The sequence below is a fragment of the Sinocyclocheilus rhinocerous genome, unplaced genomic scaffold (assembly GCF_001515625.1).
Source record: "Sinocyclocheilus rhinocerous isolate Xijiao unplaced genomic scaffold, SAMN03320098_v1.1 scaffold925, whole genome shotgun sequence".
Taxonomy (NCBI): Eukaryota; Metazoa; Chordata; class Actinopteri; order Cypriniformes; family Cyprinidae; genus Sinocyclocheilus; species Sinocyclocheilus rhinocerous.
Window position 1 is genome coordinate 98,986 of NW_015646170.1, and position 27,677 is coordinate 126,662.

At 37.6% G+C, this 27,677-nt stretch overlaps 2 protein-coding genes across 4 annotated transcripts in view; one reads left to right on the plus strand and one right to left on the minus strand.

The window, feature by feature from the left end:
* Positions 1-5,081: 5,081 nt before the first annotated feature.
* LOC107707081 (probable ribonuclease ZC3H12C) lies at positions 5,082-11,691 on the plus strand. Its single transcript, XM_016510962.1, has 5 exons — positions 5,082-5,788; positions 8,926-9,065; positions 9,287-9,521; positions 9,663-9,769; positions 10,136-11,691. Exons 1-5 carry the CDS (start codon positions 5,082-5,084, stop codon positions 11,497-11,499), a joined length of 2,553 nt encoding a protein of 850 aa, XP_016366448.1. The 3' UTR covers positions 11,500-11,691.
* A 5,732-nt stretch (positions 11,692-17,423) lies between these two features.
* The window catches only part of LOC107707084 (radixin-like), a 40,822-nt gene continuing 30,568 nt past the window's right edge, over positions 17,424-27,677 (minus strand). The window contains exons 11-15 of one of the 3 annotated variants that reach the window (XM_016510967.1): positions 25,975-26,067; positions 23,783-23,855; positions 23,595-23,609; positions 20,835-20,989; positions 17,424-19,942 (exon numbers count right to left, since the gene is read on the minus strand). In XM_016510967.1, the coding sequence (XP_016366453.1) occupies positions 19,778-19,942; positions 20,835-20,989; positions 23,595-23,609; positions 23,783-23,855; positions 25,975-26,067 (501 nt within the window). In that variant the 3' untranslated portion in view covers positions 17,424-19,777. Of the gene's footprint in view, positions 19,943-20,834; positions 20,990-21,881; positions 21,895-22,043; positions 22,742-23,594; positions 23,610-23,633; positions 23,856-25,974; positions 26,068-27,677 lie in introns of those variants that run through there. The other 2 variants (XR_001636223.1, XM_016510966.1) reach the window with 2 other exon arrangements.

Below are 27,677 nucleotides of genomic sequence, written 5' to 3' on the forward strand. Positions count from 1 at the left end.
TAGAGAGTCAGCATAAGTCATTAGCATGTCCAGTGGCCCTGGTGTTAATGTCAGTCTGGACGCTATGTATTTATCCTTTTGTTCAGTCATGTTAATTGTATGACTGATAGCTAAAAACACACTTTTTTGCATTATGTACTACTAACCAGTAGGCAATGGACATGTTCAACTGAATATTTTGAGGCCTCCTTTCTCCGCTGTCATCAGGATCTGCAGATTCATGTAATAGGCACATCTGAAACTTGCATGATTTCAGTTAAACTTCTAAGTGCAAGCTGCCTTTTTAAACTAAATTATTACAAGAATGTCCCGAATAGATTCTGAAATCTGTTAGTGGCCTAGCAGCCGAGGTAAGTAGATGATAACATTTATTAGCCTTTCTGATTTCTTACTAGCCTTTCATACAAGACAAACAATACTGTAAGCACAGTAAGCAGCGTACTTGTGACGTCGCACCAGCGCGGAAAAAAGGCATATGCTAAATGTGTGGGATTTGATTTTATTCTAATAAGCAATAACTGCACTTTTCGGGTCAGCCGCTATAGAGCTATTTTCGCTGTAGAGTTAAAACTGGTTTACGGGTTTTATAGAAAGAGAATGATCAGTTTGTGCAGTAATAGCTACCCCAATGGTAGCTGTTTAAAAAAAAAAAAAATATATATATATATATATATATAAGTAGGGCTGCCAACACAAAGACATGAGAAGGATGTCATGGCTTGATCAAGTGTCGGAAATAACGGACGACTTGCGCAGCACAGTAACAAAAAACGCATTTACACACACCCACACACACACACGTTTAGCTTGCAAACTCAACATACCTCCGTTAAAATATGCGTGTGTGTGTCTTTCAAATGACTTTAAAGCGTTTCTTGAAATTATTTAATCGAACTTGAGTTAAATGCTTGAATTTGCATTTTATTTTATATGCTACACCCCTGATACAGAAATCTTGCAAATTAATGTGCAGTAGGTTAACATTTAATTTTGATGGGTTTATCCCCTGTAGCCAACAATTGATCCTATTAAAACGCATACACACACATTATAGTCGTAACAAACCATCTCAGTTTAATTTCATCAATTTGTTTTTATTATATATTTTATTATTTATATTATATATCATGTACTAAGTTACATCAAAGGTCTAATAAATTGGACACAGCACCTTAAAATTACAAGCTGGAACTGCATGATTTTGTGTGTACACTGTACAGGTCTTGTACTGTATAAAGGATGTTTTTGCTTAGGGAAGTGAACTGTGCCAAATAAAGAGGTTTTGCTTAGAAAGAAAAAGCAATAGAGGTAATATTAAGTTTAATGTGAATTGTAAATTAAGTTCATTGTTTAAAATAAGTTCAGTTTTTTTTTTGTATTGTGTACAGTTGATGTCAATCAACAAATATTAATTTTATCAAATTTATTTTGTTCTCTCTTCTTTTGCACTGAGGTTGACAGAGATTGTCGTTTTGCTAATGAAATTCTCATGTAACACTGTAAAAGTCATCTGCTAAATAGAAAATGTACATTTATTTGATGATTTTCGGAACCTTAATTTGAGACCCAGTCGCAAAAATTAACTTTTAGTTTTTACTTTAGTTTTCATTAACTACACTTCATCTAAGCATCATGTAATCTAAGCTTGCATAAAAAAAAAAAAACTATTTTCTGTTTCTTGATTATTGTAGCCTAACAACAAAAAACCTCCAGTGAATATAAGAGAATGCTAATGTCATACATGAAGTTTTACCCCACAAGCATGTCCATTGTTTAAAATAGTAACTGAGTTTTTAGTCTGTTTTAGCTGTTTTTATGCTTGTGAATGGTTAGGGTTATGCTAAAACATTGATCCTAGGATCTATATTTGAAGAGCTGTTAATTCGGCCTAAAACCCAGTTTGTCTTCTCTTGCTTTAAGATTGAGTTTGTTTGGATAAGTATGCTTTGATAAAGGTTAGGTTCTTCAGGTTAATTTGGAGTCAGACAAAGATACTTGGTATTGATGCTGTGCACTGATTTTATGGAATCACATGCTTTCCTTGCCTTCTTTTTTCAAGACTTTCATAACCTTAAATGACAACAACCTAAATCTTAAGGCTTGGCCTCTTGTTTTATCTGTCCTCTCTAAAAAGCCATTTTGTGGAAGTGTGGCACAACAATGAAGATGTCTTTTTTTTCCTACAAACTAATTGTGTGTAGATTCTCCCCCCCCCCGACACACAAATACCCATCTAACCCTTTGCCCTCTTTCTCACACACTAGCACCCTCATCCTCCCTTTCACCCAGCCCTTTTTTTTAAAGACACACGCAATGCTTTTAACATAATTCAGCCCATTGTTTGTATCCGAACCAGACCCCCATCCCCCCTGTCAAATAAACAAAGAAGCGAGAGCTGCTGTAGTCCCTAAGCGAGCCAGGTGTTTTCCACTGCCAGCCTGCTCCCTAATGACTAAGGCCTCGTGCTGCAGCTGCCTGCTAAGGCCTCTTTTGTGTGGCTCCATTGTTGACCGCGCACCCCTCGTTTATTCATGAACCGCGTGGGGGAAGACCTTTTGGACAGCCACTAGCTTATCCCCACACTCCCTTAGAATATCAACTGTGTGTGTGCATCAGAGAATGCGAGTGAGAGTGTGTGTCAGTATTTACACTCAATTGTGAGCACTTTGCGCTCTCATTGGTCCACGCACAGCGACTGGCCTATCGGGGAATGGTAGACATTGTAGCTCCATCTGCTCAAGCTCTCATTGTCTTCTGACGGAACACAGTCTACAGCACAGAGTGTCACATCTTCAAACTTTTTGGGTTTTGGGGCCCTTCATCTGCTTGACTGGATTTGTGCATCCCTACTTGGTTTCTGCTTCTTGGTTTTGAGTTGGAGTGCAACAAGGAAAATATATATTTTGTGCATGGAAGTTAGCCAGTGCTGAACTGAGAAGAGATATTTTAATTAACCGCAAGAACTTTTGGGTTGGATATTCCTGGACTTATGGTAAGTCTGTTTTTTTAAAGTTTTTTTTTAAGTGCATTAAGTGTCTATGTAACAGATCTTTTATTTTTCTTATGTAACATTTATTGAAAGCACATATTTCCTCCATGTTGAATGAATATTTAATTTCATGTTTTTTGTTTACTAGTTGTTAGTAGTAACTGTTACTTAAAGTCACTTGCCTTTGCTTGGTTTGTGGGATTCGGAGGCTCTTGTAAGAACAGGTGTCCAGAATATCTTAAGGACAGCTGTCATAGAGATTCTGCTGCATATTCGTGCTGATTTCCACTTTATTTGAAAAGGAAAATTAGAAGGACATCGATGCAGAGATCTTGATGTCAGAGAATGGAGTTTTGGCTTGCTCTGCCACTCTTAGGGTTTTGCAAAGGAACTGGAGGCCCTCTCCCTTTACTGTCCCTTTTTAATAACTGGGTTGGTTGATGTATGATGTGCTTCAGGTTATGTGGGGCTGAAGGATAGCGGAAGCCATTTCAGAAAGTGTTTTTTATGTGTGAATTTGAAGTGGTCATCAAGAATCCCAGAAGGAGGGTGTTTGCACTTCAGAATTAAGACAAGCTTTCCATTTGTGTCACGTGACCCCAGACAGTTAAGAAAATGCAGTGGCTGACTCTTTTGGGTGCTGGAAAAGGAGAATACCAGTTTTTGTTCCCCAGTGGCCTCAGTAGACATCTGTTGCCCTGCTGGCAGCCCCCCCCAGTCCTCACTTGGCGACGGCCCACTCTATTGTCTGCACAAGGCTGAGTAGACGGCTTAGACGATGTTCCTCACAACCTCAATAACTTCCAAGGCCCTCCAACACACACACACACACACTGTCTTTTAGGAACCCTACTCATTCTCTTAAACTTCATACACACTCTCTCACACACATGCATACACATTCCGTTAAATCAAACAGCATGTGTAACATAATCATTACTCATTAATGACAAATGGTCCATGCCTGGCTTGCTCACAGGCAAGATTTGAAAAATGCCAACAAATCAAAAGTGATGCTACTGGCAAGCTCATGTAGGCAGGCATTGGTCAGTTTTGATTTTCAAAAACTTTAATCCATCAGATGCTCATTGTCGTGAGGGAATAATGTTTTATATTTTTCTCCCCCGTCCCTCCCCCATTCCCACCCTCTGAGAGCGAGTGATGCACAGATTGGTCTGGTGAACTCTTTTTTTTTTTTTTTGGTAGACAAGTCAGACACATGGGGCACCTTTGTATAGCAGCTGCAGCCTAGCAACAATTGGATACTTGACAGTTTCAATAGCTTTTCATCTGTGGAGCACAAAAGAAGATATTTTAAAGAATGTTTCAGCGTACCATACAGTGAAAGTCAACAGGGTCCAGAACTTTGAAGCTCCAAAAAGAAGGTGAAAGTTAAACTGGATTTTTCCAAAGTAAAACAAAGAAAGGTGAGCTTTGGAATTATTCTTCTGACTCTGGATGACGGGTGAGGCAACAATGATGGGGGGCTACTTGCTGACCGAGGAAGTGGTCTGAATCTGCCAGGGCCTCCAGGAATTTCTGTTTGGTCCATTCCTTTGATGTTACTTGGTTTTTCCTATACAGTTGGGGAATTTATGGCCCTAGGTGGCATGATGCAACTTTTGGTCTCATCAGACTCTACTTAAGGAAGTAAATGATGACAGAATTTATTTATTTATTTTTAATTTTAGGGTTAGAGTTCTAGACACTATCAATAGCTAAAATCACAATGAATATGCCAAAACATTCGATAAAGAAACAAGGCAAACTGTAGAACTTTGTGAATGATGGGTGTTCTGCCGAAAATTGTGGAGAGTGAAGACAATAGAACTTTCTGTCTCTCTCATTTCTCTCACTACTGATGTCGTGTCCTTTAGTGGAGCTTTTAACCCCATCTGCTTCAAGCATGCTTTAGCAGTTCAGCAACTTAGACACCTCTCATTGTTCCCTGGATTACTATGGGAGTCTCTTAAAGTATCCCTCTCTCCTTCACCAGGTTTACCTCCGAAAGGCGATCTGAGGGCTGAATAACAGGTGGCAGGGGTCAGCAAGACTCTCAGTCAGAACAGCATTGGATGTTTGTTGCAGATTCATGGGCCTGAAAGACCATCTGGATGATGGAACAGGCCACATCCTCGAACTGGGGCTGGATCTAGATTACCTTCATGTGAAGGCTACAGACCAGCAGACCGGCGCTGACGCTGGACTTATCATGGACAGTGGTTCATCTGACACAGGTGACGTTGTGGCCCCCTGCACTAGGAGCTGCGGTTCTTCTCCACAAGATGACTCAGAGGAAAGTGCAGGGTCAGACAGTGAGCCTGCACATAGCCACAGTCATCCTCTTGTCGATACGCTTGGTGATGGGTCCATCCATGCAGTCCACCCACCACACTGTTGGTCTCCAAGTCTGGATATGGATTCACTGGTTCTGGATATGGTACACCAAGAGCCAGGCCCTGTGGATACACTCAGGGAATACCAGACAAAGATGGAGTTTGCCCTTAAACTCGGCTATGCAGAAGACTTAGTTCGGCTGGTTCTGAACAAGCTCGGGTCAGATGCACTGATCAATGATGTTCTTGGGGAGCTGGTAAAACTGGGCAGTAAGCCAGAGAATGACGGTGGGACACAGACTCTCTCCCAATCCACTTCCACATCATCATCATCATCCTCTGGCACATCTTCTTTCTGCAGTTTCTCTGACTCACTTGACTCTCGCCGGTCAGAGTCCCCTTCTGTGGAAGATAAGGATAACCTCCGCCCAATTGTTATTGATGGCAGCAATGTGGCCATGAGGTGAGAATCCAAAAACTAAAAAGCACATACAATTGTGTGGTTTAATATAATGTTTATCATTGATAAATCATTAAATAATCCATTTATATGACATGACCTGAAGTAGCAGGGGTTATGCCTGTGGTAATTGTAATGATCACAAATATTGCTGCAAGTGGTACTATGTCAGAGCACGTACATACGTCACACGCCGGATGTTGTGAAATGGTAAACAAAAACTGTTTAGTCTAGTCTGCATGACCCAAGATATATATTAATGATAGTCTCATGAAATTGGCTAATCAATAGCTATTAGCATTTTTTTCTACATTCCATTAGGAATGAAAAAAAGTGGTGCTGACTCTAAACATTTTGAGTACCTTCAGGACATGGTGACAATGATGCATACTGACTTTTTAACGAAACATCAATGCGTTCATGAAACATTTTACGAAAAATATCAAAATGGCTAATACCCCAAAAGGATAAATTGGGTAAAACAGACAGATGTTGATTAGTACACCCCTGCCACACTGATTTTTATTATATATATATATATATATATATAATGTACATATTACATTTACATTTAGTCATTTAGCAGACGCTTTTATCCAAAGCGACTTACAAATGAGGACAATGGAAGCAATCAAAATCAACAAAAGAGCAATGATACACAAGTGCTATAACAAGTCTCCGTTAGCTTACACGTAGCAAGTTTTTTTTTTAAAATTATATAATAAATAAAAAGAAAATGGATAGAATAGAAAAAGAATAGAGCAAGCTAGTGTCAGAGGCCTTTTTTGCTTTTGTTAATTGTATAATAAATAAAAAGAAAAGAAATAGAATAAAAAAAGAAAAGAGAAGCGAGTGTTAGTTTTTTTTAAAGAAAACAAGCAGTTAGTGAATAGAGTGCTAGTCTAAAAGGGGCAAGTTTTTTATTTTTTATATTTTTATATTATAATATTGTAATACTGCAATATAAAAATACTACTTTGCAGGTCTGCAACAGGGCTGCAGGTCCTTCTGAGTTGGTGTCAAGGTATATGAGAGTGTCCCATCTGTATGATTACTTGCAGTATATGCTTGCAGTTTAGAATATATGTGTTTGTTTTATTCTTCATACAACAGGACTTAGTGTGAAATACTATACTATATTATCTTATTCTTCATTTTAAATGGACAGCAACTTTTTAATGTCTGGTAACTTGAAAAATAATTGTTTCAATATTAATGTGATATATATTATAGATAAATTCACATTCAATGATTTATAAGCACATTACAGATTTACTTTAATTCTATAAAACAATATTGACAGTGCACTATATAAACTGGTTTTGTTCACTTTTTTGTTCAAACTAATGTAAACTGATAGAAAAAGATTAGTCTAAAAAGATTTCTTATCCTGTACCTCTAGTGGACAACATTATTACAGCACTCATCTTTTACAGCACTCATTGAGTTGAATTTTGAGTTGAAATGGCTGATGGTTTTGCTATGGTTTTTGTTAGCCATCTGAGCATCAGAAATTCATGAAACTAAGCATGTTTTCTCAGGATGAATTGTTCTCCATATGTACAATGTTTTGAGAAGCGTGGACTTCTTGTGTGCACATAGGCATTAGGGGTGTCGAAATTAATCGTTTCTTCGATGCATCGCGATGCAGACGAGGACGATTCAGTATCGGTTCAGTAATAGACCATAACTGATTATAACGTACTGACGCTTTTCTGACGTCATTTGTCGCAAACGTGCTTTGCCGCGGTAGCGTACATTAGGCGCGTTCGCTGCGCAGAATGATTAGTGTATGACCAAGTACGCGGTTGATGTCATACACTCATCCTGCAGCGCTGCTTCAAATCGAACGCGCCTAATTGCAGATCGAGGCGAGATGCGAGTGCGAGTAATTAAAAATGCTTTAAAACTACATTAAAATCCGACATCTTGCCACATTTCGGCTTTTATGAACAACCTGAGCACGACCTGGAGAAGACACACGCTGTGTGTAAATCATGTCACGCACAATTAAATATGTACGGGGTAGGGATGGACAAATGAAGCACTGAGGCTTTCTTCTGACTGTTTCGGGAAAAGATTCAAAGCTTCGAGTGTCTCGAAAACAGCGCCATCTGGTGGTTAATAAAAAATATAGCAGCCAAAAGCCTGTAGCTTCATCTGGCACGCCCATTTATTCTCGACACAAGCACCGATGCCTCGGTTCAAATGTCACATCACTAGCAGGGGGTAATACCACTAACTTAAGAAACCAGGTCAGGTACAGTTCATGTATCTGACTGCTTGTATTTATTGACAAAATTGTATAAATGTGAAGTAAAATTGAGGATGCAGTGCATTGTCAATGCATTGTAATGCATCGTGATATCGAATTGAACCGAATCGATGACATGATAATCGTAACCAAACCGAACCGTGAGACCAGTGTAGCTTCACACCCCTAATAGGCATATTAGTCATAGTGGGCCACAACCAACAAATATGTCAGATCGTATCTGCTAAAAAAAAATTAATAGATCAAAATTATTTGATAGATTCTTTGAGAAGATTCTTTTATTTTATTTATTTATTTATTATTTTTATTTTTTTTGTCAAGGGCACATCCATTTAAATGGGTAAATGTAGACGTTAAATGTCAGCAGGTGGCACTATGACCATGACACACCTATGTGATCAGCCCCTATGAATACAACACACAATTTGTATGATCTTAACCATACAATGCACGAGAAGATATGAGACTCTTCATGTTTCCATTTATTGACAGTACTTTAATCCCTCACCATGGAAACACCATTGAATGGTCAGACTCAGACCTAATGCCTTTTATGATCCTGGCCTCTAGAACTTCTTTGCTTTGTGTAATAATAAGAAATTATTTTAGGTAATAAGAAATTGTTCAATTGTGAAAAAAGCTTCAAAGTGGCTGTACTCATTTACGCTGAGTATTAATATATTTACAATTACGTACATACACACATACAGTATGTGAAAATTGTGTGTGTGTAAATGTGTACAAACTATTTGCTTTGCAAAATTTCGAATAAAAAAACCAACAGTGAATTCACTTTATTTAAAGTTTATTATGTATTTACAGTTACAGTTGTTTATTTTTAATTATAACTTTCTCATTTTTACAGCCATGGCAATAAGGAGATGTTCTCCTGTCAAGGCATTCAGCTCGCAGTTGACTGGTTTCTTGAACGTGGCCATCGAGACATTACAGTTTTTGTCCCTGCCTGGAGGAAAGAACAGTCCCGTCCTGATGCTCTTATCACAGGTGAAAAGATTTGCAATCAGGCCATCAACTGAACAAATGTTATTTAAACTTGTCTGTGAATATTTTTCTTGTTAGGTTATATTAGGTAAATACTTTTAATGGTATCTGATTTTTTTTTTTTTTCAATAGTTATTTTTTTTATCGCAGTTTAATAGAAAACATGTATCACAGCCTGTGACTACCTATATCTACCAATCAAACAATTATTTCCCCCCTTACAGATCAGGAGATTTTGAGACGTCTGGAAAAGGATAAGATTCTTGTATTTACACCATCACGTCGTGTCCAGGGCCGCAGAGTAGTCTGCTATGATGACAGGTTTATTGTTAAGCTAGCTTATGAATCAGATGGCATTATTGTCTCCAATGACAACTACAGAGACTTGGCTGTTGAGAAACCGGAATGGAAAAAATTTATTGATGAACGCCTTCTGATGTACTCCTTTGTAAATGATAAGTAAGTCTATTGAATCTGGTATTATGAGGAATATGAATGTTGAACACAAATCTAAATTTCAGTGTTTTCAGTATACTTCAATTTGCTCTCTTTCCTCTTTATGAAAATAATAATAATAATATGGGAAAAAAAATCTCTTAGGTTTATGCCTCCTGATGATCCATTGGGTCGACATGGGCCAAGTCTGGAGAATTTTCTTAGAAAAAGACCCATCATTCCAGAGCATAAGAAACAGCCCTGTCCATATGGTAAGTGTTTTTAATGCCGTTGTACAGTTGCCTAAGATGCAAGCAGCTAAACATTTCATCATGAATCTGACTATGATATGAATGTTACGAGACTGGCAGGAACACTGACTTTTGTAGTCAAATTTCACAATTTTTAATTGAAAATATATTATTTATCTGAATGTGAGTAGCTTACTATTATTTTCAACTGCCACAATATTTATATCACACAAATTATTTGAAATTGAGGCCTGTAAGCTCTGAGTAAATTACATATGTTATTTTAAGCACGTATTATGTATGCATTCCGGTACCTGCAGCCGCCTTTGCATTCCTGCACCTTTCAATTTACAAATTAAGCACTTTTTCCCCCTTTATTTCCATTAGGAAAGAAATGTACCTACGGGCACAAGTGTAAGTTTTACCATCCAGAGCGTGGTACACAGCCACAGCGAGCGGTAGCAGATGAGCTCCGTGCCAGTGCCAAGAACTCCACAGTTAAAAGTGTGGTAGAGACGGGTCTCGTGAAAAGCCACAGTGAGCCTGGAGGCTCCCGTAATGATAAAGCTGGTGATGGTAAACGATCTCTGCCAAAGAGGCAATTGGATCCCAGTATCCGTGCCCTCTCTTACAGTGATGTGGAGGATAAGATGTGTTCCAAAACTAAAGCAGACCTGTATAAGAACAACCTAGCTCTTCCTCCAGCTCCAGGTGGTCCTCCTTCCTGTCATGGGTATAGCCAGGACCTGAAAGATCACAAGCAGACTCAAGCAGAACCACACACAAACTGTGAATCTCCCGGTCTTTATTACTCCATGGTTAGGGCATATTCTGGCCTAAGCCTGCCCTCTCAGAGCAGTCCAGAGCGTCACTTCCTGTCTGATGCTGATCCACGGACCAGCTCAGTGGCATCAGATTGCAGCAGCGATGGCAGCATGAGCTCTGATTCTTATGGCATGGCAACCCACAATGAGCATTCTTGCATGAGTTCTCCTGATTTGTTACTGGATGAAGGAATCAAGTGTCATCATCACCACCATCATCATCGTAGAAATTATCAGTTACCCTCTGTTATTCCTCCAGGGTTCATTCCATCTCCTGCTACATCTAATCACCCAGGATTCCACCACAGCATACCTAGTGTTCATAGTTTTGTTCCAGAAGACCAGCAAGACCCCCATTTCCAGCACTCTGTCTCCTACATGTCTCCACAACGCCAGCATCAAGTGGTAGGCTCCCGCTCAAGCTATCCTGGAGACTATCCTCCTCTCTGCCAGAGCAACACTCACTCCCAGAACTCTCCACTGGGTCGTGGCCTTGCCTCAACACGTGTGGACAGCGTGTCGGACTCCAGGCTTTATGAACACTCTCCATTGCTTCCTAGAAAACCCTACGTATCCCAAGAGCGAAAGACCAGCTGGGATCCATATTACAGACAGCACCCACAACAATGCTATGAGCCCTTCAGTTTCCAGGATCTTTCAAAGAACCGTGAACAGATGTGGCGGATGCCCTGGGGCTGTCCTTCTGCTCCTCCTCCCCCCCATCTGCCCCATGCTTTATCACACCAGCACCAGGAGCCACTTTCCTTGAGTCGTTACCAGGAAGTACGAGAGAAAGTGTTTACCAACCTGTGCAACATTTTCCCCACAGAGCTAGTGCAGTTGGTCATGGGGCGGTACCCTCATGTGACTGACGCCCAACAGCTGGCAGCAGCCATCTTGGCAGAAAAGAACCATGCTGGATACTAAGCGCTGAGGTCAAATGAAAATACTCTCATCATTTACTCACCCTCACATTTTCACAAATGTGTGAGTTTCTTTCTTCAGATGAACACAAACAGAGAATAAAAAAAAAAAATCTCTGGGGAGACCATAAATATATGGGACACCCAAAGATGATGCTTCAAAAGCCACACAAAACACAATGGTAAACCATACTACTCCAGCTGATGAATCAGTGTTTTCTGAGGTGAAACGATAAGTGTGTGTGAGAAAAATACTATTATATTAACTTCTTTAAATGTAAACCATCTTCTGGCCAACTGTCAAAGGTGTCAAAGGTGTGTTCACCTGATGTAAACGTCAGCATGCTGTGAAATGTGATGTAAGTGCATTGTGAAGTTTGTGAAGCACAGAGGCTTGTCACTTAAGAACATAAATCTCACAAATCTTGTGTTCTTGTGAAGAAAGACAGTTATACACATTGTGGGATGGCATGGTGCTGAGTAAATAATGAGAGACTCTTTTTGAATTGGTTTATCCCTTTAACAGTGACCCGCTCTCTGTAAACTTTGTCTCTCTGGCAGCTTCTTGCACTCTAATGAAATTGAGGCATCTATTTATGTAAAGCATTGCATTAAAAGTATCCGATTTAAATTCTCAGCTTTGAGAAAGTTATGACCTTGTAAACATGGACACCATAATATTAAGCATGTTTGATTTCTTGTTGGCTGACCTAAGAGGAGAATATAGCTATAAAAGACATTTTATAGACTAGAAGTGTGAATGTTGTGATGTGTGTGTGTGTGATATTTATTTTTTTTTGCTATTTATTTTCTGAAATGTTTTACTTTATGTTCATGATTATGTTCAGGTGAGCATGTAATGAATCACAAGGCACTTTCTATTGCTGTTTATCAAATTCAATGCAGTTTGGTAACTTATGGCAATCAGTAAGAGGAGATAGAAGGCCAGAGTATTTGTAGGTGTAGATGGTCTACAATAGAATCTATTAGGACAGCTTGGCTATTATATCTGAAAAGCTGCTTTGAAACAAAGCGCTATACAAATATATTTGACTTGAGAAAACAGATGTTTAAAGCATTGCATTCATCTGTGTCAACAGATCAAGCCTCACTTATATGAAATGAGTGTAAAGGGCAGGACCCTCTCTTTTGGCTGAAAAAAATATTTCAGAAATATTTTTATATACGTTTGTTCATTTCTGAAACATCATCGCTTTCAAATTTAAGGTGCTATCATGAAAATAGCTTTATATTTTTATATAGCCATAATCCTGCAGGTCTTTGGCTTTTCCTCCTCTTTGTGATGTAATGCCAACTCTCACTTGAATTATTTGCTTGCTTTTTTTTTTTTATGCTTGTTTCTTCTTAATCACATTCTCCATAATCTAGTTACATTTAAATTTGGTTCTTTATATGCAAAAGTGGAGTAACATGCCTATCACTGACTGCTTATATTGCCATTTTAATTATGATTTTGTGATGTTTTATTCGTTTACATATAGAGATAAATGTGTCAGGGTGTGCTTGCTTGTAATTTGGGAATGAACTTAGGTATTCTGTAGTTCTGTCAGTGTTATCATAGGATAAATGGTCTGAATGTAGCCACAAGTGTAGTGTAGTGAAGACAGCTCTGTCTCTGTACCTTAGTTATAGCAAGGGACATCTCTGGCTAAGATTATGGGTGCATGATACTGTATCCTGCTCTTGTTGAAAGCAACTAAGTTTGGGACCTGATTAGGTGCAGATTTCTTTAATGTTTTGCAGACTTCATCAGGCATTAATTATTCCAGAATTGTTTTCATAACATGTGACTTAGGGTAGCCAGAGAATACCTGTCCTTGTTGATACAAATTGTATCTTTTTAACTTAAATTCAGAGATGTTTATATACATATGATCTATGAAAAGTATATTCACTCACAAAGATATGTACAATAGGTAGTACATGTATAAATTAAGAAATATTTTGGGCAACATTTTATGAAGATAATTGGTTCAGGTTTTTGAGGAAGAGCATTAAATGCTTCTAAAATGAAGAAGGGACAGTAATTAACAAGCTAATTTATTTTATTTTAAAGCAAAATATTTACGATCTTATTTCTTTAAAAAAATAAAGTAGGGTTATTGGAGTAAATGGGGACAGGATTTGAGCAATTTAAACAGTGATCTTTTTTAACCCTTCTATTGCATTGGGGACAATTTAACCCACAGCTTGAAATACTGGTTAAGATATTTACTATTTGAAATTTTGGGATTATTTAGGGTCATAAATGTGCATGCAAAGTTTCGACACAGATATTTTGGAAAGGCTGTACCAAAAAAATAAAAAATAAATAAATTGCTTTCGTGACCCTGATTGGCAAACTGACCCCCACTGGCTTCCATAAAAATCAGACTCAAAGTTTAAGAATCAAGATTCAAATGTTTATTTGAAATTGAGACTCACCTTCTGATTAATCTAAAGAAAATTCACTGTTTATTCATAGAGTTTCGCAGTCAAAAAATGTGAGTTTTGACCTCAATTACTAGACTGTTGCAGCACTGAATAGAAGCAGAACAGACCCATTTTACCCTTACAAGGGTTTTGTGAAAAAGACAACATAAAAGCAGTGGGAGAAAAAAAATGCAATAAATACTAGGTACAAATAATGTTAGATGCTATTTATACTTGTTAATTGCACCTCACTGTACAAATGGTCACTTCAAGTAGCCATGACCAAAACATACATACATATTTTACAGGTAATTTTGGACAAAAATAAGTGGGTACATTTTGACCCCAACACAGAAGTTGTACCTAGTTCTTGAACACAACAGGAGGTTCTGATCATTTACATACTATTAATTCTGGCCTTGTTCTGTTAAACATTTTGACATCTGAAATCTAACTTCAAATAGACTTTTTCCAAAAACTATGAAGACAGATGTCATTTTTGATGCATTTAAGAGGGCTTAGTTTAAGAGCAAGGAATGAGCTGTTAAGCTGTGGCGGTAAAAATACTGCCTGAAATATGTTTGTTATGGGAACACCTTTTATTTTGAAACAAGAAGAGCCTTCCCTTTGGCCTAGTGGCACTGTGTGCCATTCTTGGCGGTGGTGTGGGCATAGAGTATTTGCCTCTACATGGCATTGTGCTTAAGACACATCTGAATAATCTGAACCATGTTCAGACAACTGTTTTCAATTAGATAAGTAATATTTTTTTTTGTTTACTATCAATGTATCACAAATGCTTCTGAGTACATGTTATGTTACCTTTAGTATTGACTAATATGTTTAAGTGTGGATAATGTTCTATAACAGCAACAGACTGATTGTATTTTTGGTCTTTATCATTGAAAAACACATTTGGTAGGGATGCTTTATAAAGCTGGACAAGTGTTCATGACGAGCTGTTTGATGTGCATTCATCACTGATAATTGTTTTCTGCATACTACCTTTATATCAACAATTAATCAGCCTTCAATCGCCTAAGAATGCCCAGGTCACTCTGTAGAAATCATTGCAGTCTGTGAGCTCGTGATGCGCACGAAATAATGGAAAGTAGCGTTTCCTGCTGACTGAGATGTTTAGGTGTTGCGTATTAAGGTCTCAGTAATATTTGATGTGTCAGTGGGCTTTATTGCTTAAGGACCAAAGGAAGCAGTGAGTTTGGTAACATTTTTAATGGCCACTGCCAATGATGCTTTAGTTGTTCAAAGCATTGTATTACAAAGAGTAATAAATGTGTGGTGGTAAATATGCGACTTGTTCAATATGTTATGGATTTTGTTTTTGCTGTCATCTCCAAATATGTATCTTTTTAGCAAAATTAAAGCTACAAAGAAAAACTTAATTTGCCCTTTTCTTATAAACCATATTGTCCTTTTATTTGATGCATATTTTTGTTTAAAGTTGCTGAAAGCAAGAAACATTTTTACTTATACGAGTCAACCCTTTCATCAGTTACTATGGTTTAAAATCTCAGATGCATTATGCAAAGTATGAATCAAAACTACAGTGCATATTTGGGTCATAGAAATATTGTACTATTTCAGGGTTCTTACACCTTTTCCCAGTTCAAATTCAATCACTTTTCAAGCACTTTCTAGGTGCATTTTCAAGCTTTTCCAGCACTTAAGAGCGTGTAAACATGTAATTCACCACAGTTTAGAGTTTTTCTACTTTAAATCAGATGTTATTGTACTATTAAAAACCACTGATCTGGATTGCATATAGCATTGCATAATATAAATAGCCAACAAACAGTATATAAACTATAAAATAAAAAATACAGAAAGAAAGAATTAACAGGGTATCTGAAGGATTTTAAAAATAAAATTAAAGGCTTTTTAAGACCTGCACAAATAAAATAAATACTGTATGAGCAGGGTAGGGCAATGACTATGGTAACATATTAAACCATAAAATGACTGCAAAAAAAACTAAAACAAACAAACATTATTTGCAGTTCAAATACAGGTTTTCACAAATAGAAAGAGTTTTATAAAGTGACAAATCTCACATTTTAGCCTTTAAAATATTTTTAAGAAATAAAGAAAAGGGATGAGTCAGAAGTATAAAGAATTATTTTGTTTCTAAACGTGTTTGATGGCAGAGGATGAATTTGCATTTCCAATAAGCCCGTCTGCTGTTTTTCAGAACAAAAAGCTAAGGTGCCTTCAAAACTCTAAACAAACAAACAAACAAAAAAAACATTAAGATGTTTGTGTGCTTTAAATTAAAATAATTCTTTATACTTTTGACTCATCCCTTTTCTTTATTTCTTAAAAATAGTTTAAAGGCTAAACTATGAGGTTGTCTGCCACTAGGTGGCACTTTTGGAACTGCATGAATGCAGCTTTTCCCCCGGTTATCGACTGTACACAAAGCAGTTGTGCTATGTCTATGGTGCTCACAAACGCTGCTTTATCAGACATTACACGTCGGTGAGATTAAACGAAAATGCCATTGAAACTTCTCTGAAGGCAGTCGGCTCACTTTAGAGATGCATTAATATAAAAACACCCGTGCTGCATTTTGACTTTGAAATGTTTATTTTATTATTTCACTTTAATCGCGAGATTCGCGACAGTTATAAATATTTAGTTTAACTGAGCATGGGCATTTTGCTTACCTTTTACACGACTTGAAAGCACAGACTCTCCCATGAAAAAGCTGACTTTACAGGTGACTTTACATTTTAACCATAATTTTTGTATTTGTAATTTTCAAGCCAACGCTGACTGAAGCGGCAACCTCCCGACATGTTTTTATCTCCCGCTCTGTTCGTCAGAGGGCGCGCGTCAATAAAGACTCGAGCGGAGCTGTTTTCATTTTATGTCAAAGGCATTTTATCTAAAAAGTGAACTAACGTTATTCAGTAATAAAACAAATTACTACAAAACCAATGCAACAGCAATTTCAAGCACTTTATCCAAAATCCAAGCACTTTTCAAACCTTGAAAACACTACATTAAAATTGAAGCATTTTCAAGGATTTCGAGCACCCCTACGAACCCTGACTATTTGTACTAACGTGAAAAAAACAAAAAATGAATGGCACGAAAATAAGCAGAAAATAAATATTCAATCTTTATTTTCAACCAAGCATTAGTCACAAGCAACATTGTTATTTCTATGTAACAGAAAGCTATATGAACAAAAAGAGAGAGGGGGGGAATAAACTGTAACCCAGCTCCCCCCCCCCCCCAAAAAAAAAAAAAAAAAAAAAAAAATGAAGCATTTTCAAGGATTTCGAGCACCCCTACGAACCCTGACTATTTGTACTAACGTGAAAAAAACAAAAAATGAATGGCACGAAAATAAGCAGAAAATAAATATTCAATCTTTATTTTCAACCAAATAATTAGTCACAGCCAACATGACAATTTCTTTGTAACAGAATGCTATATGAACAAAAAGAAAAAAAACAAACAAAACAAAAAACAACATACAACAAAAACAAATATTAAAATGAAAAATCAAACAAATACACATTGTGACCTTGAGTGTTTTTCTCTCCCTTTTAGTAGATGCAAATGCTGGTGGTTTTGTTTCAGAAATCTTTAGAAGCAAAAAAAAATGGAAGCACAACATTTATCTTGCTATGGCAAATACATCCGCTCATGGACACCTGCCTTGGAAAAAAAGCAGGACAAAACAAGTGCTTTTGAACTTTCCTGAACATTCTGGTATGAAGGTAAGGTTCAAACATTTCCCCAGCTGTCGTTGTTAGCATAAAAACACTAAATAAACAGTGACATCTTTGCACATTAGTGCAAAATAAAAGTCCAGGTATTAATAAATAAAAAAAAAGGAAACTATTTTATTGGCCTACATATCTGTATATGCTGAAGATATTTTACCATGCAAACTCTGAAATAAGACATACAGGTCATGAATACTGAGGATTACTGGGTTTCTACTTCCACACTACTTCCACACATACCAGCTGAGGAGAGAAAATATTGCATGGTGAAAAAGCCTTGAGGAGTCCATAGGTCCAAGACCTGTTAACAATTTTGAAAAGGTTCTGGGTGGGTAAAATCTTGAGAGAAGGCGCATCAAGAACAAGAATGGGGAAAAACGCAGGACATTCTTAAAAGGCTTCATTATGGAACGGTCAACACACTGCAGTAGGACCAGACACCACACAATTTGTCATAACTGTTGTCATAACTCCACATGCTGAATAAGAATAAAATACTGACAAGATAGCTTTGGTATTAAATTGCAGTTTTTCTTGAGGATAAATTATCAGCCACTTATCTATCTTAGTGCTGCTAAATAAAACAATTTCATATGACCCTAACCAGCCAAAGCATCATTGTAAGAGTACATCTACCTACAGTAAACCTCTCAAGAGATCAACAAGCAGATGATAATATTATGATCTGGGTGACACAAACTTAAAAAGAAGAAAATGACAACATTTGCCTCTCTCTGCCGTACACCAAGTGTTTGACTAACCAGTCACCATGTTTGACAGTAATGAGGTAGCGATTCGTCCTGAGAACAGGACTGATGTTTTCATATGCTCCCCAGCCATAAAGGCCACAGGTATTGCAAAACAACCACATGTGCATGCAGGTGTACTAATACATTCACACAAAAATGAAGGGGAAAAAACAGAGATGAACAGAGAGACAAAGCGCACACATGCACACAACTTTCCATCGATTCAGCAAATTCATTTCCTCAAGCAGTTTCCCCATAATATCGCAATTAAATCAAAACGAATTAAACTAAAAACAAGCAGTTTGACTGCCTGTCCATCTGTCAGCCCTGGCCTTTGTGAGCCGGCAGGCAGGGAAAACCATCGATATGGAGACTGGACAAGAAACACTGGGTGTTTGGGAGAATTCTACGGTCAAGATCAACGGACCCAACACAAGCGCTCCGTCACAGGGCCTCTATCACATTCTGTCAGCTCAGAGCTACATCTTTTGAACCTGAATCAAACAACATCTTGCACTTTAAAACTTGTAACGAAGGTCTTGTCCAGTCTAAATCCACAGTAATTACGGATGTATGCACGGTTTGCACGTGGCTAGAAAGAGTGATAGCCTCCCTTTGGTTATCCATAGTTTTGGTTATGGTTCACATTCATTCAAAAGATAGGTGCCTCTGTTTCTACATTCTTCACTTGACTTCGGTGGCTCTGAATTTGATTTGATGTCAGGGTTTTGGTGTGGAGAGGTGCTATTTGTGCTCTTCAGGGTATGTGGATGTGGCACTGTGACTCTTAAGTAGCGCACAACTTTCACATGACCCTGAAAAAGACTTTTCTTCCAAACCTCGACTTGCTAACCCACTTAACTACAACGGAGTAAACAAAATGGATGAAAGAAGAAAAATGCTGTTTTCCACATTGTGAGCATATAGCTGTAGCCAAAAAACAAACAAACAAACAAACAAATGGCCGTTTCATAAAAACTAATTTTGCTTAAACTCATCTCAAACTCATACATATTTCCAAGCATTTAGTAAATCAAAATCATCATTCAAGAGTTCAGTGCGATGCACCACTTGCTCCTAACTGGACGATTCTGGAGTAGGGCTATGAGGAGCTCAATACGTGGAAACTGCCTGATGGCCTGTTCACAGGTGGAGAGAGCTTTGGCAAAGCTTGAGGGAGGGGCAGCCATGTCCCTCAAGCTCTCTGAAGGGGATCAAAGGTCAAGGATCATTGGTCTATAGGAGAAGTATGGGCAGGTAAAAGCTGTGCTTGTAAGCCAGCCATGAAGGCATTAGGGCTACAGGGTGGAAAGTGGGGCGGATCAAAGAGGATGTACAGCCATCACATGGATTCAAATTCATCAATACGCTGCTTGGTGTTGCCCTGGCGGATCTGGCGTAGGGTCTTGTATTTATCCCGGCCGGCCTTCACATTCTCTGCATGCAAAACATCATTTTGGGTCTTCTTGGAATCGTCACGGGCCTGGGCCAGTTCTGAGCTCAAGGCCTGCAATGAAGACGATGTGTAAGCAATGCAGGTATATAATATTTTTATTGGTATTTATTCACATCACAAAAGTATAACTCTCCAAAAACATGTCTGTTAGCACAGGGTTGTCCAACCTTTTTTACACCTTTTTCTATCTCTCTCTCTATATATATATATATATAAATATATAATGGTTCAACGGATCATATTGTGGTTTTTGAGTCAGGGAACTGATGATTTTTCGGATAAGCAAAAACAAAAAATATATATATACAGATTTATATATTTATAATCTATAAATGTATATATTTACAGATATATATATATATATAATTATATACAGAGAATGAGAATGCCGAGAAGTTTTTTTTGATACAATTTTATGCGTATGTATCTTAAACGAGACGTGAAAGTGGAATCTACTCTGTATTCGCGAGCTGTTTGAAACACGTCTCCATGCTTGTGCGCGCTTTGGGTGTGTGTGAGAACAGCGCGTGAGTAACAAATTGAGTTCTCTTTCATTCTTATTCTTGTGGTTTAAAATCGCTTGAATGTGTACATTGTCAAATTAATCTGCGAATCACATGCGTGCCGAACTGTGGGGTTTGGTCCGTATGTCTCACAGATCAACTACGATCTGTTTAACCTCTAATAAATATATGTCAGATCAGAGCAATCTTTAATTTACTAATTGAACATTTAATTAACATGAAATCGTCAAATTGCTACTCGCATATAACGAAAAAACAGAATAATTAGTACAATCATTAACGCACAATAAATAACAGTGTGTTATATCTGTACACATTTTTCCCAGAATGTTCTTGCGACCCAGTAGCAACTCTTCCACGGCCCGGTATTGGGTCGTGACCTGGTGGTTGGGGACCTCTGTGTTAGCAGATGGTCTAACCTGTAGCTGTTTTTTGACACGTTCGTTCTTCTGGGTCTCTGTGAGCCGTTCTTCCTCACTTCGCTGGTGAGCAACTCCATCATTAGAGAGCTCAGCACTGGCTTCTGCACTGCTCTCGTCATGCTCGTCATGTTCGTTCTCTGACGCACCACCTGCTGTAGCTGACATCACAGACTTCAGCTCCTCTTTAGTTTTTTCCAAATCATCCTGAGCAGACAATGCCTACAACAAGGATAAGTGATGAAAAATGCATCATTAAGCAAACATACAGCTTTAACTGGCCAGACATGGTGGTAAGCAAGTGGTAAACTTGACAGAGAATCAGAGAATGAGAAATGAAGGCAGCCTACGTTACAGCTTTTTGACATGTTAGGAATACTGGCTCTTTACACAAGAGGCAGACTGAGACCTAATGACAGTTTTTACCAGACAAAATACAACGCTATAAGAAGAGTTCAGCAAAAAAAATGTAAAATGTGCTAAAAATGTACTCAACCCTCAGACCATCCAAGTTTTAGATGAGTTTTTTTTTTCTTCATTGGAAAAGATTTGGAGAAATTTAGCATTACATCACTTTCTAACTAATGGATCTTTTTTTGCAGTGAATCGGTGCTGTCAGAATGCCTTGATGATTTTCTGTCTTACAAACACTTATCTTTTCACTTCACAAGACGTTAACTGATGGACTGGAGGCGTGTGGATTACTTGTAGATTATTGTTATGTTTTTATCAGATGTTTGGACCCATTCACTGCAGAGGATCCATTGTTGAGAAAGTGATGTAAGGCTTAATAAAGTTATCAGGCAACAGTTACTCCTAACTGGTTGTGGGTATCACATAAAACCCTGTTGACAGGTTTTTAATATTGGGCAAGTAAAATTAAATATTAAAGAAAAAGAAAATAAAAAGTTAAAGAAAAAAGTATACATGTCTTTCTCCAGACTGAGGCAGTCATATACAGAGCAAGTATTACAAGTATTTGCCTATGTGACATCAAAAATCCCACAACATTCAAACTATATATATATATATATTTTTTTTTTTAAATCTTTTAAAATACCTAATAACTTCAAGTTGTTTTTCCATATTAACCTGTTAGCATTTTGTCCCAGCCAAAAATAATACACTTGTCCAGTTTTTTTTTCTTAAACATGGGCTAAAGATGCCATTGAAAAGTGACTAATAATAGCAGAATGGCACAACTTTCACATGACCCTGAAAAAGACTTTTCTTCCAAACCTCGACTTGCTAACCCACTTAACTACAACGGAGTAAACAAAATGGATGAAAGAAGAAAAATGCTGTTTTCCACATTGTGAGCATATAGCTGTAGCCAAAAAACAAACAAACAAACAAACAAATGGCCGTTTCATAAAAACTAATTTTGCTTAAACTCATCTCAAACTCATACATATTTCCAAGCATTTAGTAAATCAAAATCATCATTCAAGAGTTCAGTGCGATGCACCACTTGCTCCTAACTGGACGATTCTGGAGTAGGGCTATGAGGAGCTCAATACGTGGAAACTGCCTGATGGCCTGTTCACAGGTGGAGAGAGCTTTGGCAAAGCTTGAGGGAGGGGCAGCCATGTCCCTCAAGCTCTCTGAAGGGGATCAAAGGTCAAGGATCATTGGTCTATAGGAGAAGTATGGGCAGGTAAAAGCTGTGCTTGTAAGCCAGCCATGAAGGCATTAGGGCTACAGGGTGGAAAGTGGGGCGGATCAAAGAGGATGTACAGCCATCACATGGATTCAAATTCATCAATACGCTGCTTGGTGTTGCCTTGGCGGATCTGGCGTAGGGTCTTGTATTTATCCCGGCCAGCCTTCACATTCTCTGCATGCAAAACATCATTTTGGGTGTTCTTGGAATCGTCACGGGCCTGGGCCAGTTCTGAGCTCAAGGCCTGCAATGAAGACGATGTGTAAGCAATGCAGGTATATAATATTTTTATTGGTATTTATTCACATCACAAAAGTATAACTCTCCAAAAACATGTCTGTTAGCACAGGGTTGTCCAACCTTTTTTACACCTTTTTCTATCTCTCTCTCTATATATATATATATATAAATATATAATGGTTCAACGGATCATATTGTGGTTTTTGAGTCAGGGAACTGATGATTTTTCGGATAAGCAAAAACAAAAAATATATATATACAGATTTATATATTTATAATCTATAAATGTATATATTTACAGATATATATATATATATAATTATATACAGAGAATGAGAATGCCGAGAAGTTTTTTTTGATACAATTTTATGCGTATGTATCTTAAACGAGACGTGAAAGTGGAATCTACTCTGTATTCGCGAGCTGTTTGAAACACGTCTCCATGCTTGTGCGCGCTTTGGGTGTGTGTGAGAACAGCGCGTGAGTAACAAATTGAGTTCTCTTTCATTCTTATTCTTGTGGTTTAAAATCGCTTGAATGTGTACATTGTCAAATTAATCTGCGAATCACATGCGTGCCGAACTGTGGGGTTTGGTCCGTATGTCTCACAGATCAACTACGATCTGTTTAACCTCTAATAAATATATGTCAGATCAGAGCAATCTTTAATTTACTAATTGAACATTTAATTAACATGAAATCGTCAAATTGCTACTCGCATATAACGAAAAAACAGAATAATTAGTACAATCATTAACGCACAATAAATAACAGTGTGTTATATCTGTACACATTTTTCCCAGAATGTTCTTGCGACCCGGTAGCAACTCTTCCACGGCCCGGTATTGGGTCGTGACCTGGTGGTTGGGGACCTCTGTGTTAGCAGATGGTCTAACCTGTAGCTGTTTTTTGACACGTTCGTTCTTCTGGGTCTCTGTGAGCCGTTCTTCCTCACTTCGCTGGTGAGCAACTCCATCATTAGAGAGCTCAGCACTGGCTTCTGCACTGCTCTCGTCATGCTCGTCATGTTCGTTCTCTGACGCACCACCTGCTGTAGCTGACATCACAGACTTCAGCTCCTCTTTAGTTTTTTCCAAATCATCCTGAGCAGACAATGCCTACAACAAGGATAAGTGATGAAAAATGCATCATTAAGCAAACATACAGCTTTAACTGGCCAGACATGGTGGTAAGCAAGTGGTAAACTTGACAGAGAATCAGAGAATGAGAAATGAAGGCAGCCTACGTTACAGCTTTTTGACATGTTAGGAATACTGGCTCTTTACACAAGAGGCAGACTGAGACCTAATGACAGTTTTTACCAGACAAAATACAACGCTATAAGAAGAGTTCAGCAAAAAAAATGTAAAATGTGCTAAAAATGTACTCAACCCTCAGACCATCCAAGTTTTAGATGAGTTTTTTTTTTCTTCATTGGAAAAGATTTGGAGAAATTTAGCATTACATCACTTTCTAACTAATGGATCTTTTTTTGCAGTGAATCGGTGCTGTCAGAATGCCTTGATGATTTTCTGTCTTACAAACACTTATCTTTTCACTTCACAAGACGTTAACTGATGGACTGGAGGCGTGTGGATTACTTGTAGATTATTGTTATGTTTTTATCAGATGTTTGGACCCATTCACTGCAGAGGATCCATTGTTGAGAAAGTGATGTAAGGCTTAATAAAGTTATCAGGCAACAGTTACTCCTAACTGGTTGTGGGTATCACATAAAACCCTGTTGACAGGTTTTTAATATTGGGCAAGTAAAATTAAATATTAAAGAAAAAGAAAATAAAAAGTTAAAGAAAAAAGTATACATGTCTTTCTCCAGACTGAGGCAGTCATATACAGAGCAAGTATTACAAGTATTTGCCTATGTGACATCAAAAATCCCACAACATTCAAACTATATATATATATATATTTTTTTTTTAATCTTGGTTAACTACATAGTTTAAAAAAAACAACAACAAAAAAAACCTATGAAACTGACAGGATGTTTTAATTGTACAAAGACCTCTCACGTTTAGATTAAAGAAAAGATTAAAAATAAATTTCAGTAACACTTTATTTTAAGCTGTCCTTGTTACATGTTACATTTACTTACTATTATAATAACAATAAATTATGCATAATTACATGCAAGTAACCCTAAACCAAAGTCAAACCCTAATCCTAACCATATACAAAGTACATGCAGACCTGCCAACCTGTACGCATTTTGCATAGTGGGTACACATTTTGACCTCAAAATAAGCTAAACAAGCAACGGAAAAAGGCCATTTTTTCTAAACCTGTTGTCCAACAAAAAAGAACATAACATGATTTTACTCCACAACATCAGACAAAGGTTTAAAATAATTTCCTTCCTGATCTGATGTGGCAGCTTATCACAGAATGATGCAGAAATATATTCTATATTGTAATAAAGACTGTCGATTAGCAATGGATTATAAATATATTTAATTATTCAAATACTTGAGGTGGTTTTAAGAACACAGATAAACATTGTCGCAATTGAATGATGAAAGTCAAAAAGAACATTAAGACAATAAACACTCTAAGTGTTTCTGACTTTCATTCAGTTACACTATAACTCCATGCTTTTGTCCATATTAGGGATTTCCTGGAGTGTGTGACTTCTATTTCTTCTGTAATGCATATGTGGATTTTCAGCGCAAGGGCGCCCTCAGGCGTTCAGTATGAATGAAACAGGCATTACATGTGTTTATAGCACAAAATAATGGCCAATCCATAAAAATAATACTCCTCTCAAAATAAATTTGAAGTAGACATATGATAATCCACGTCTTTCTACAGTATACAGAAGTGTACTGGAGTTTTAATTAAAGTGTAAAGTGTTTTTTTTTTACTAGCATTTAAAAATGGCAAAAAAGAACTAAACTGAAAACTGTGGGTAAAAAACCAAGGTATTTATTGAACCGTGGGCTAACTGTATTGTTGCATCCCTACTGTTTACTCTAAAATACTGTATAACAGGAATATCACAAACTGAGTGCAAGACCCTAAGTACTAACATATGAAAAATATTTAATATTAAATCTTGCACCCCCAAGAATCAATTTGGTGGTCAGATCTGGATTGTAAATCCCCTTAATTGGTGACCTTTGCAATAGTTTGACAGTGGCACTTCATGAAAAATTATTTCACCACGTGGACAATTTGCATCAAGTATATGAAGTATGTATAAAAAGAGTATATGTATCTTACTTTATGCTGCCATTCTGTTGCCTCCTCTTCCTTTTTCCTCTTGGCATCCTCCAGCAGGGCGATTTTGGCAGTAAATTCTCCCAACTCAGCTGCCTGCAAAAACCAAGCAGAACACCGTTACACCACCCACACGGCACGCACAGTACACCCACAATTGCTGACCATTTCAGTACAAGCCCCATGTACCTCCAATATTAACCACGTGTCTGCCTCTGTGTGTGGTACACACAATCAGGTGGTAGCCTTTTTGTTTGTTTGTTTGTTTACATTCTCAGAAGTATTCCCATGAAGTACGTATCAAATTTATTTTCAAATTTTATAAAAAAAGGTTAGATTTAGGTTTCGAAAAGCATTATAAAGGAGTTAGGGTGATGAATTTGAGTGGTTTAGTCCAAGTCTTGGAAAGAGATACAATCTGCTTAATATGACAATCAGATTTCATTTAAAGGGGTGGTTGACTGGTTTTTTTCTAGGCTTGATTGTGTTTATGGGATGCAGTCTAACATGCTTTTTTTTTTTTTTTTTTACGAAGCATTAACACATTACTTTTCACATAATTCACCTTTATTCTACACAGCTCTGACCCTTCTCTTATGAACGCTCTGATGATTTCCTGGTTTTATGAAGCCCCTCCCTCAGAAATACGCAATGGGCTCAGATTGGTTAGCTGGCCCAGTGTGTTGTGATTCACACCTGAGAATGTGCTCTGGTTATACTGTAAACAATGGCGTCGTCAATATTGAGCCCGATTGAGACCCAGAGAATATTAGTGAAGAGGATCGGTATGTTTTTTGTCTGTTGTTGTCTCATACATTTAGATACGCTGTTATTTGTAAATTCTACTGCTTATGTTAGCTTTTAATATACGGTTTTATCCTGATTAAAGCTTTAATACAGCAGAATACATGATTGCGTTGTAGCATTTTTGTAAAGTAATTGTTTATTTTGTAACAGTAAGAAGTGTTTGCCAGCAAGTATTGCTCACTATCACGGCAACCGCATGCACGTCCATGTTTAACGCTTCTCTCATAGCTATTGAAAAATATCTGTGTCTATACACAAAATGTATAATTGGAACACAGTTGTTAAGTGTGAAAAGTAATGAGCTGATGATCTGAATGAGGGAGAGACAGAGAGAGATGCAGAGCAGGGGGACGCGAGGAACAGGATTAAGAACTGCTGCTTTAGAACATTGATTTTGAAACTTGTGAATCCATTAAAATTGTTAGAAGACAGAATTGCGATTCATATATAAATAGATTTTTTCGTGCACCCCTAGTTTTGAAGGCATGGCAACAACTCTTCCTCTTCTCTAAAGCTGGTCGCACACTAGACGATTTTCAAATCTTAACCGATTTTAAAGGGGTCATATGATGCGATTTCAATTTTTCCTTTCTCTTTGGAGTGTTACAAGCTCTTGGTGCATAAAGAAGATCTGTAAAGTTGCAAAGACTAAAGTCTCAAATCCAAAGAGATATTCTTTATAAAAGTTAAGAGTCAGCCACGCCTACCTAAAACGGCTCGTTCTAACACGCCCCCACATACCTACGTCACGATCTGGGAAGAGTGTAAGTACGTTTTTCATATTTAAAGAGTTTTTATATTTTATATTTTTTATACTTAAAGCGAGTTTTTTGGGCAGTGTAGAGAAAACCATGGTCTCCCACAGACATGAAGACAGTTTCAACCGATTTTTAGCCTTA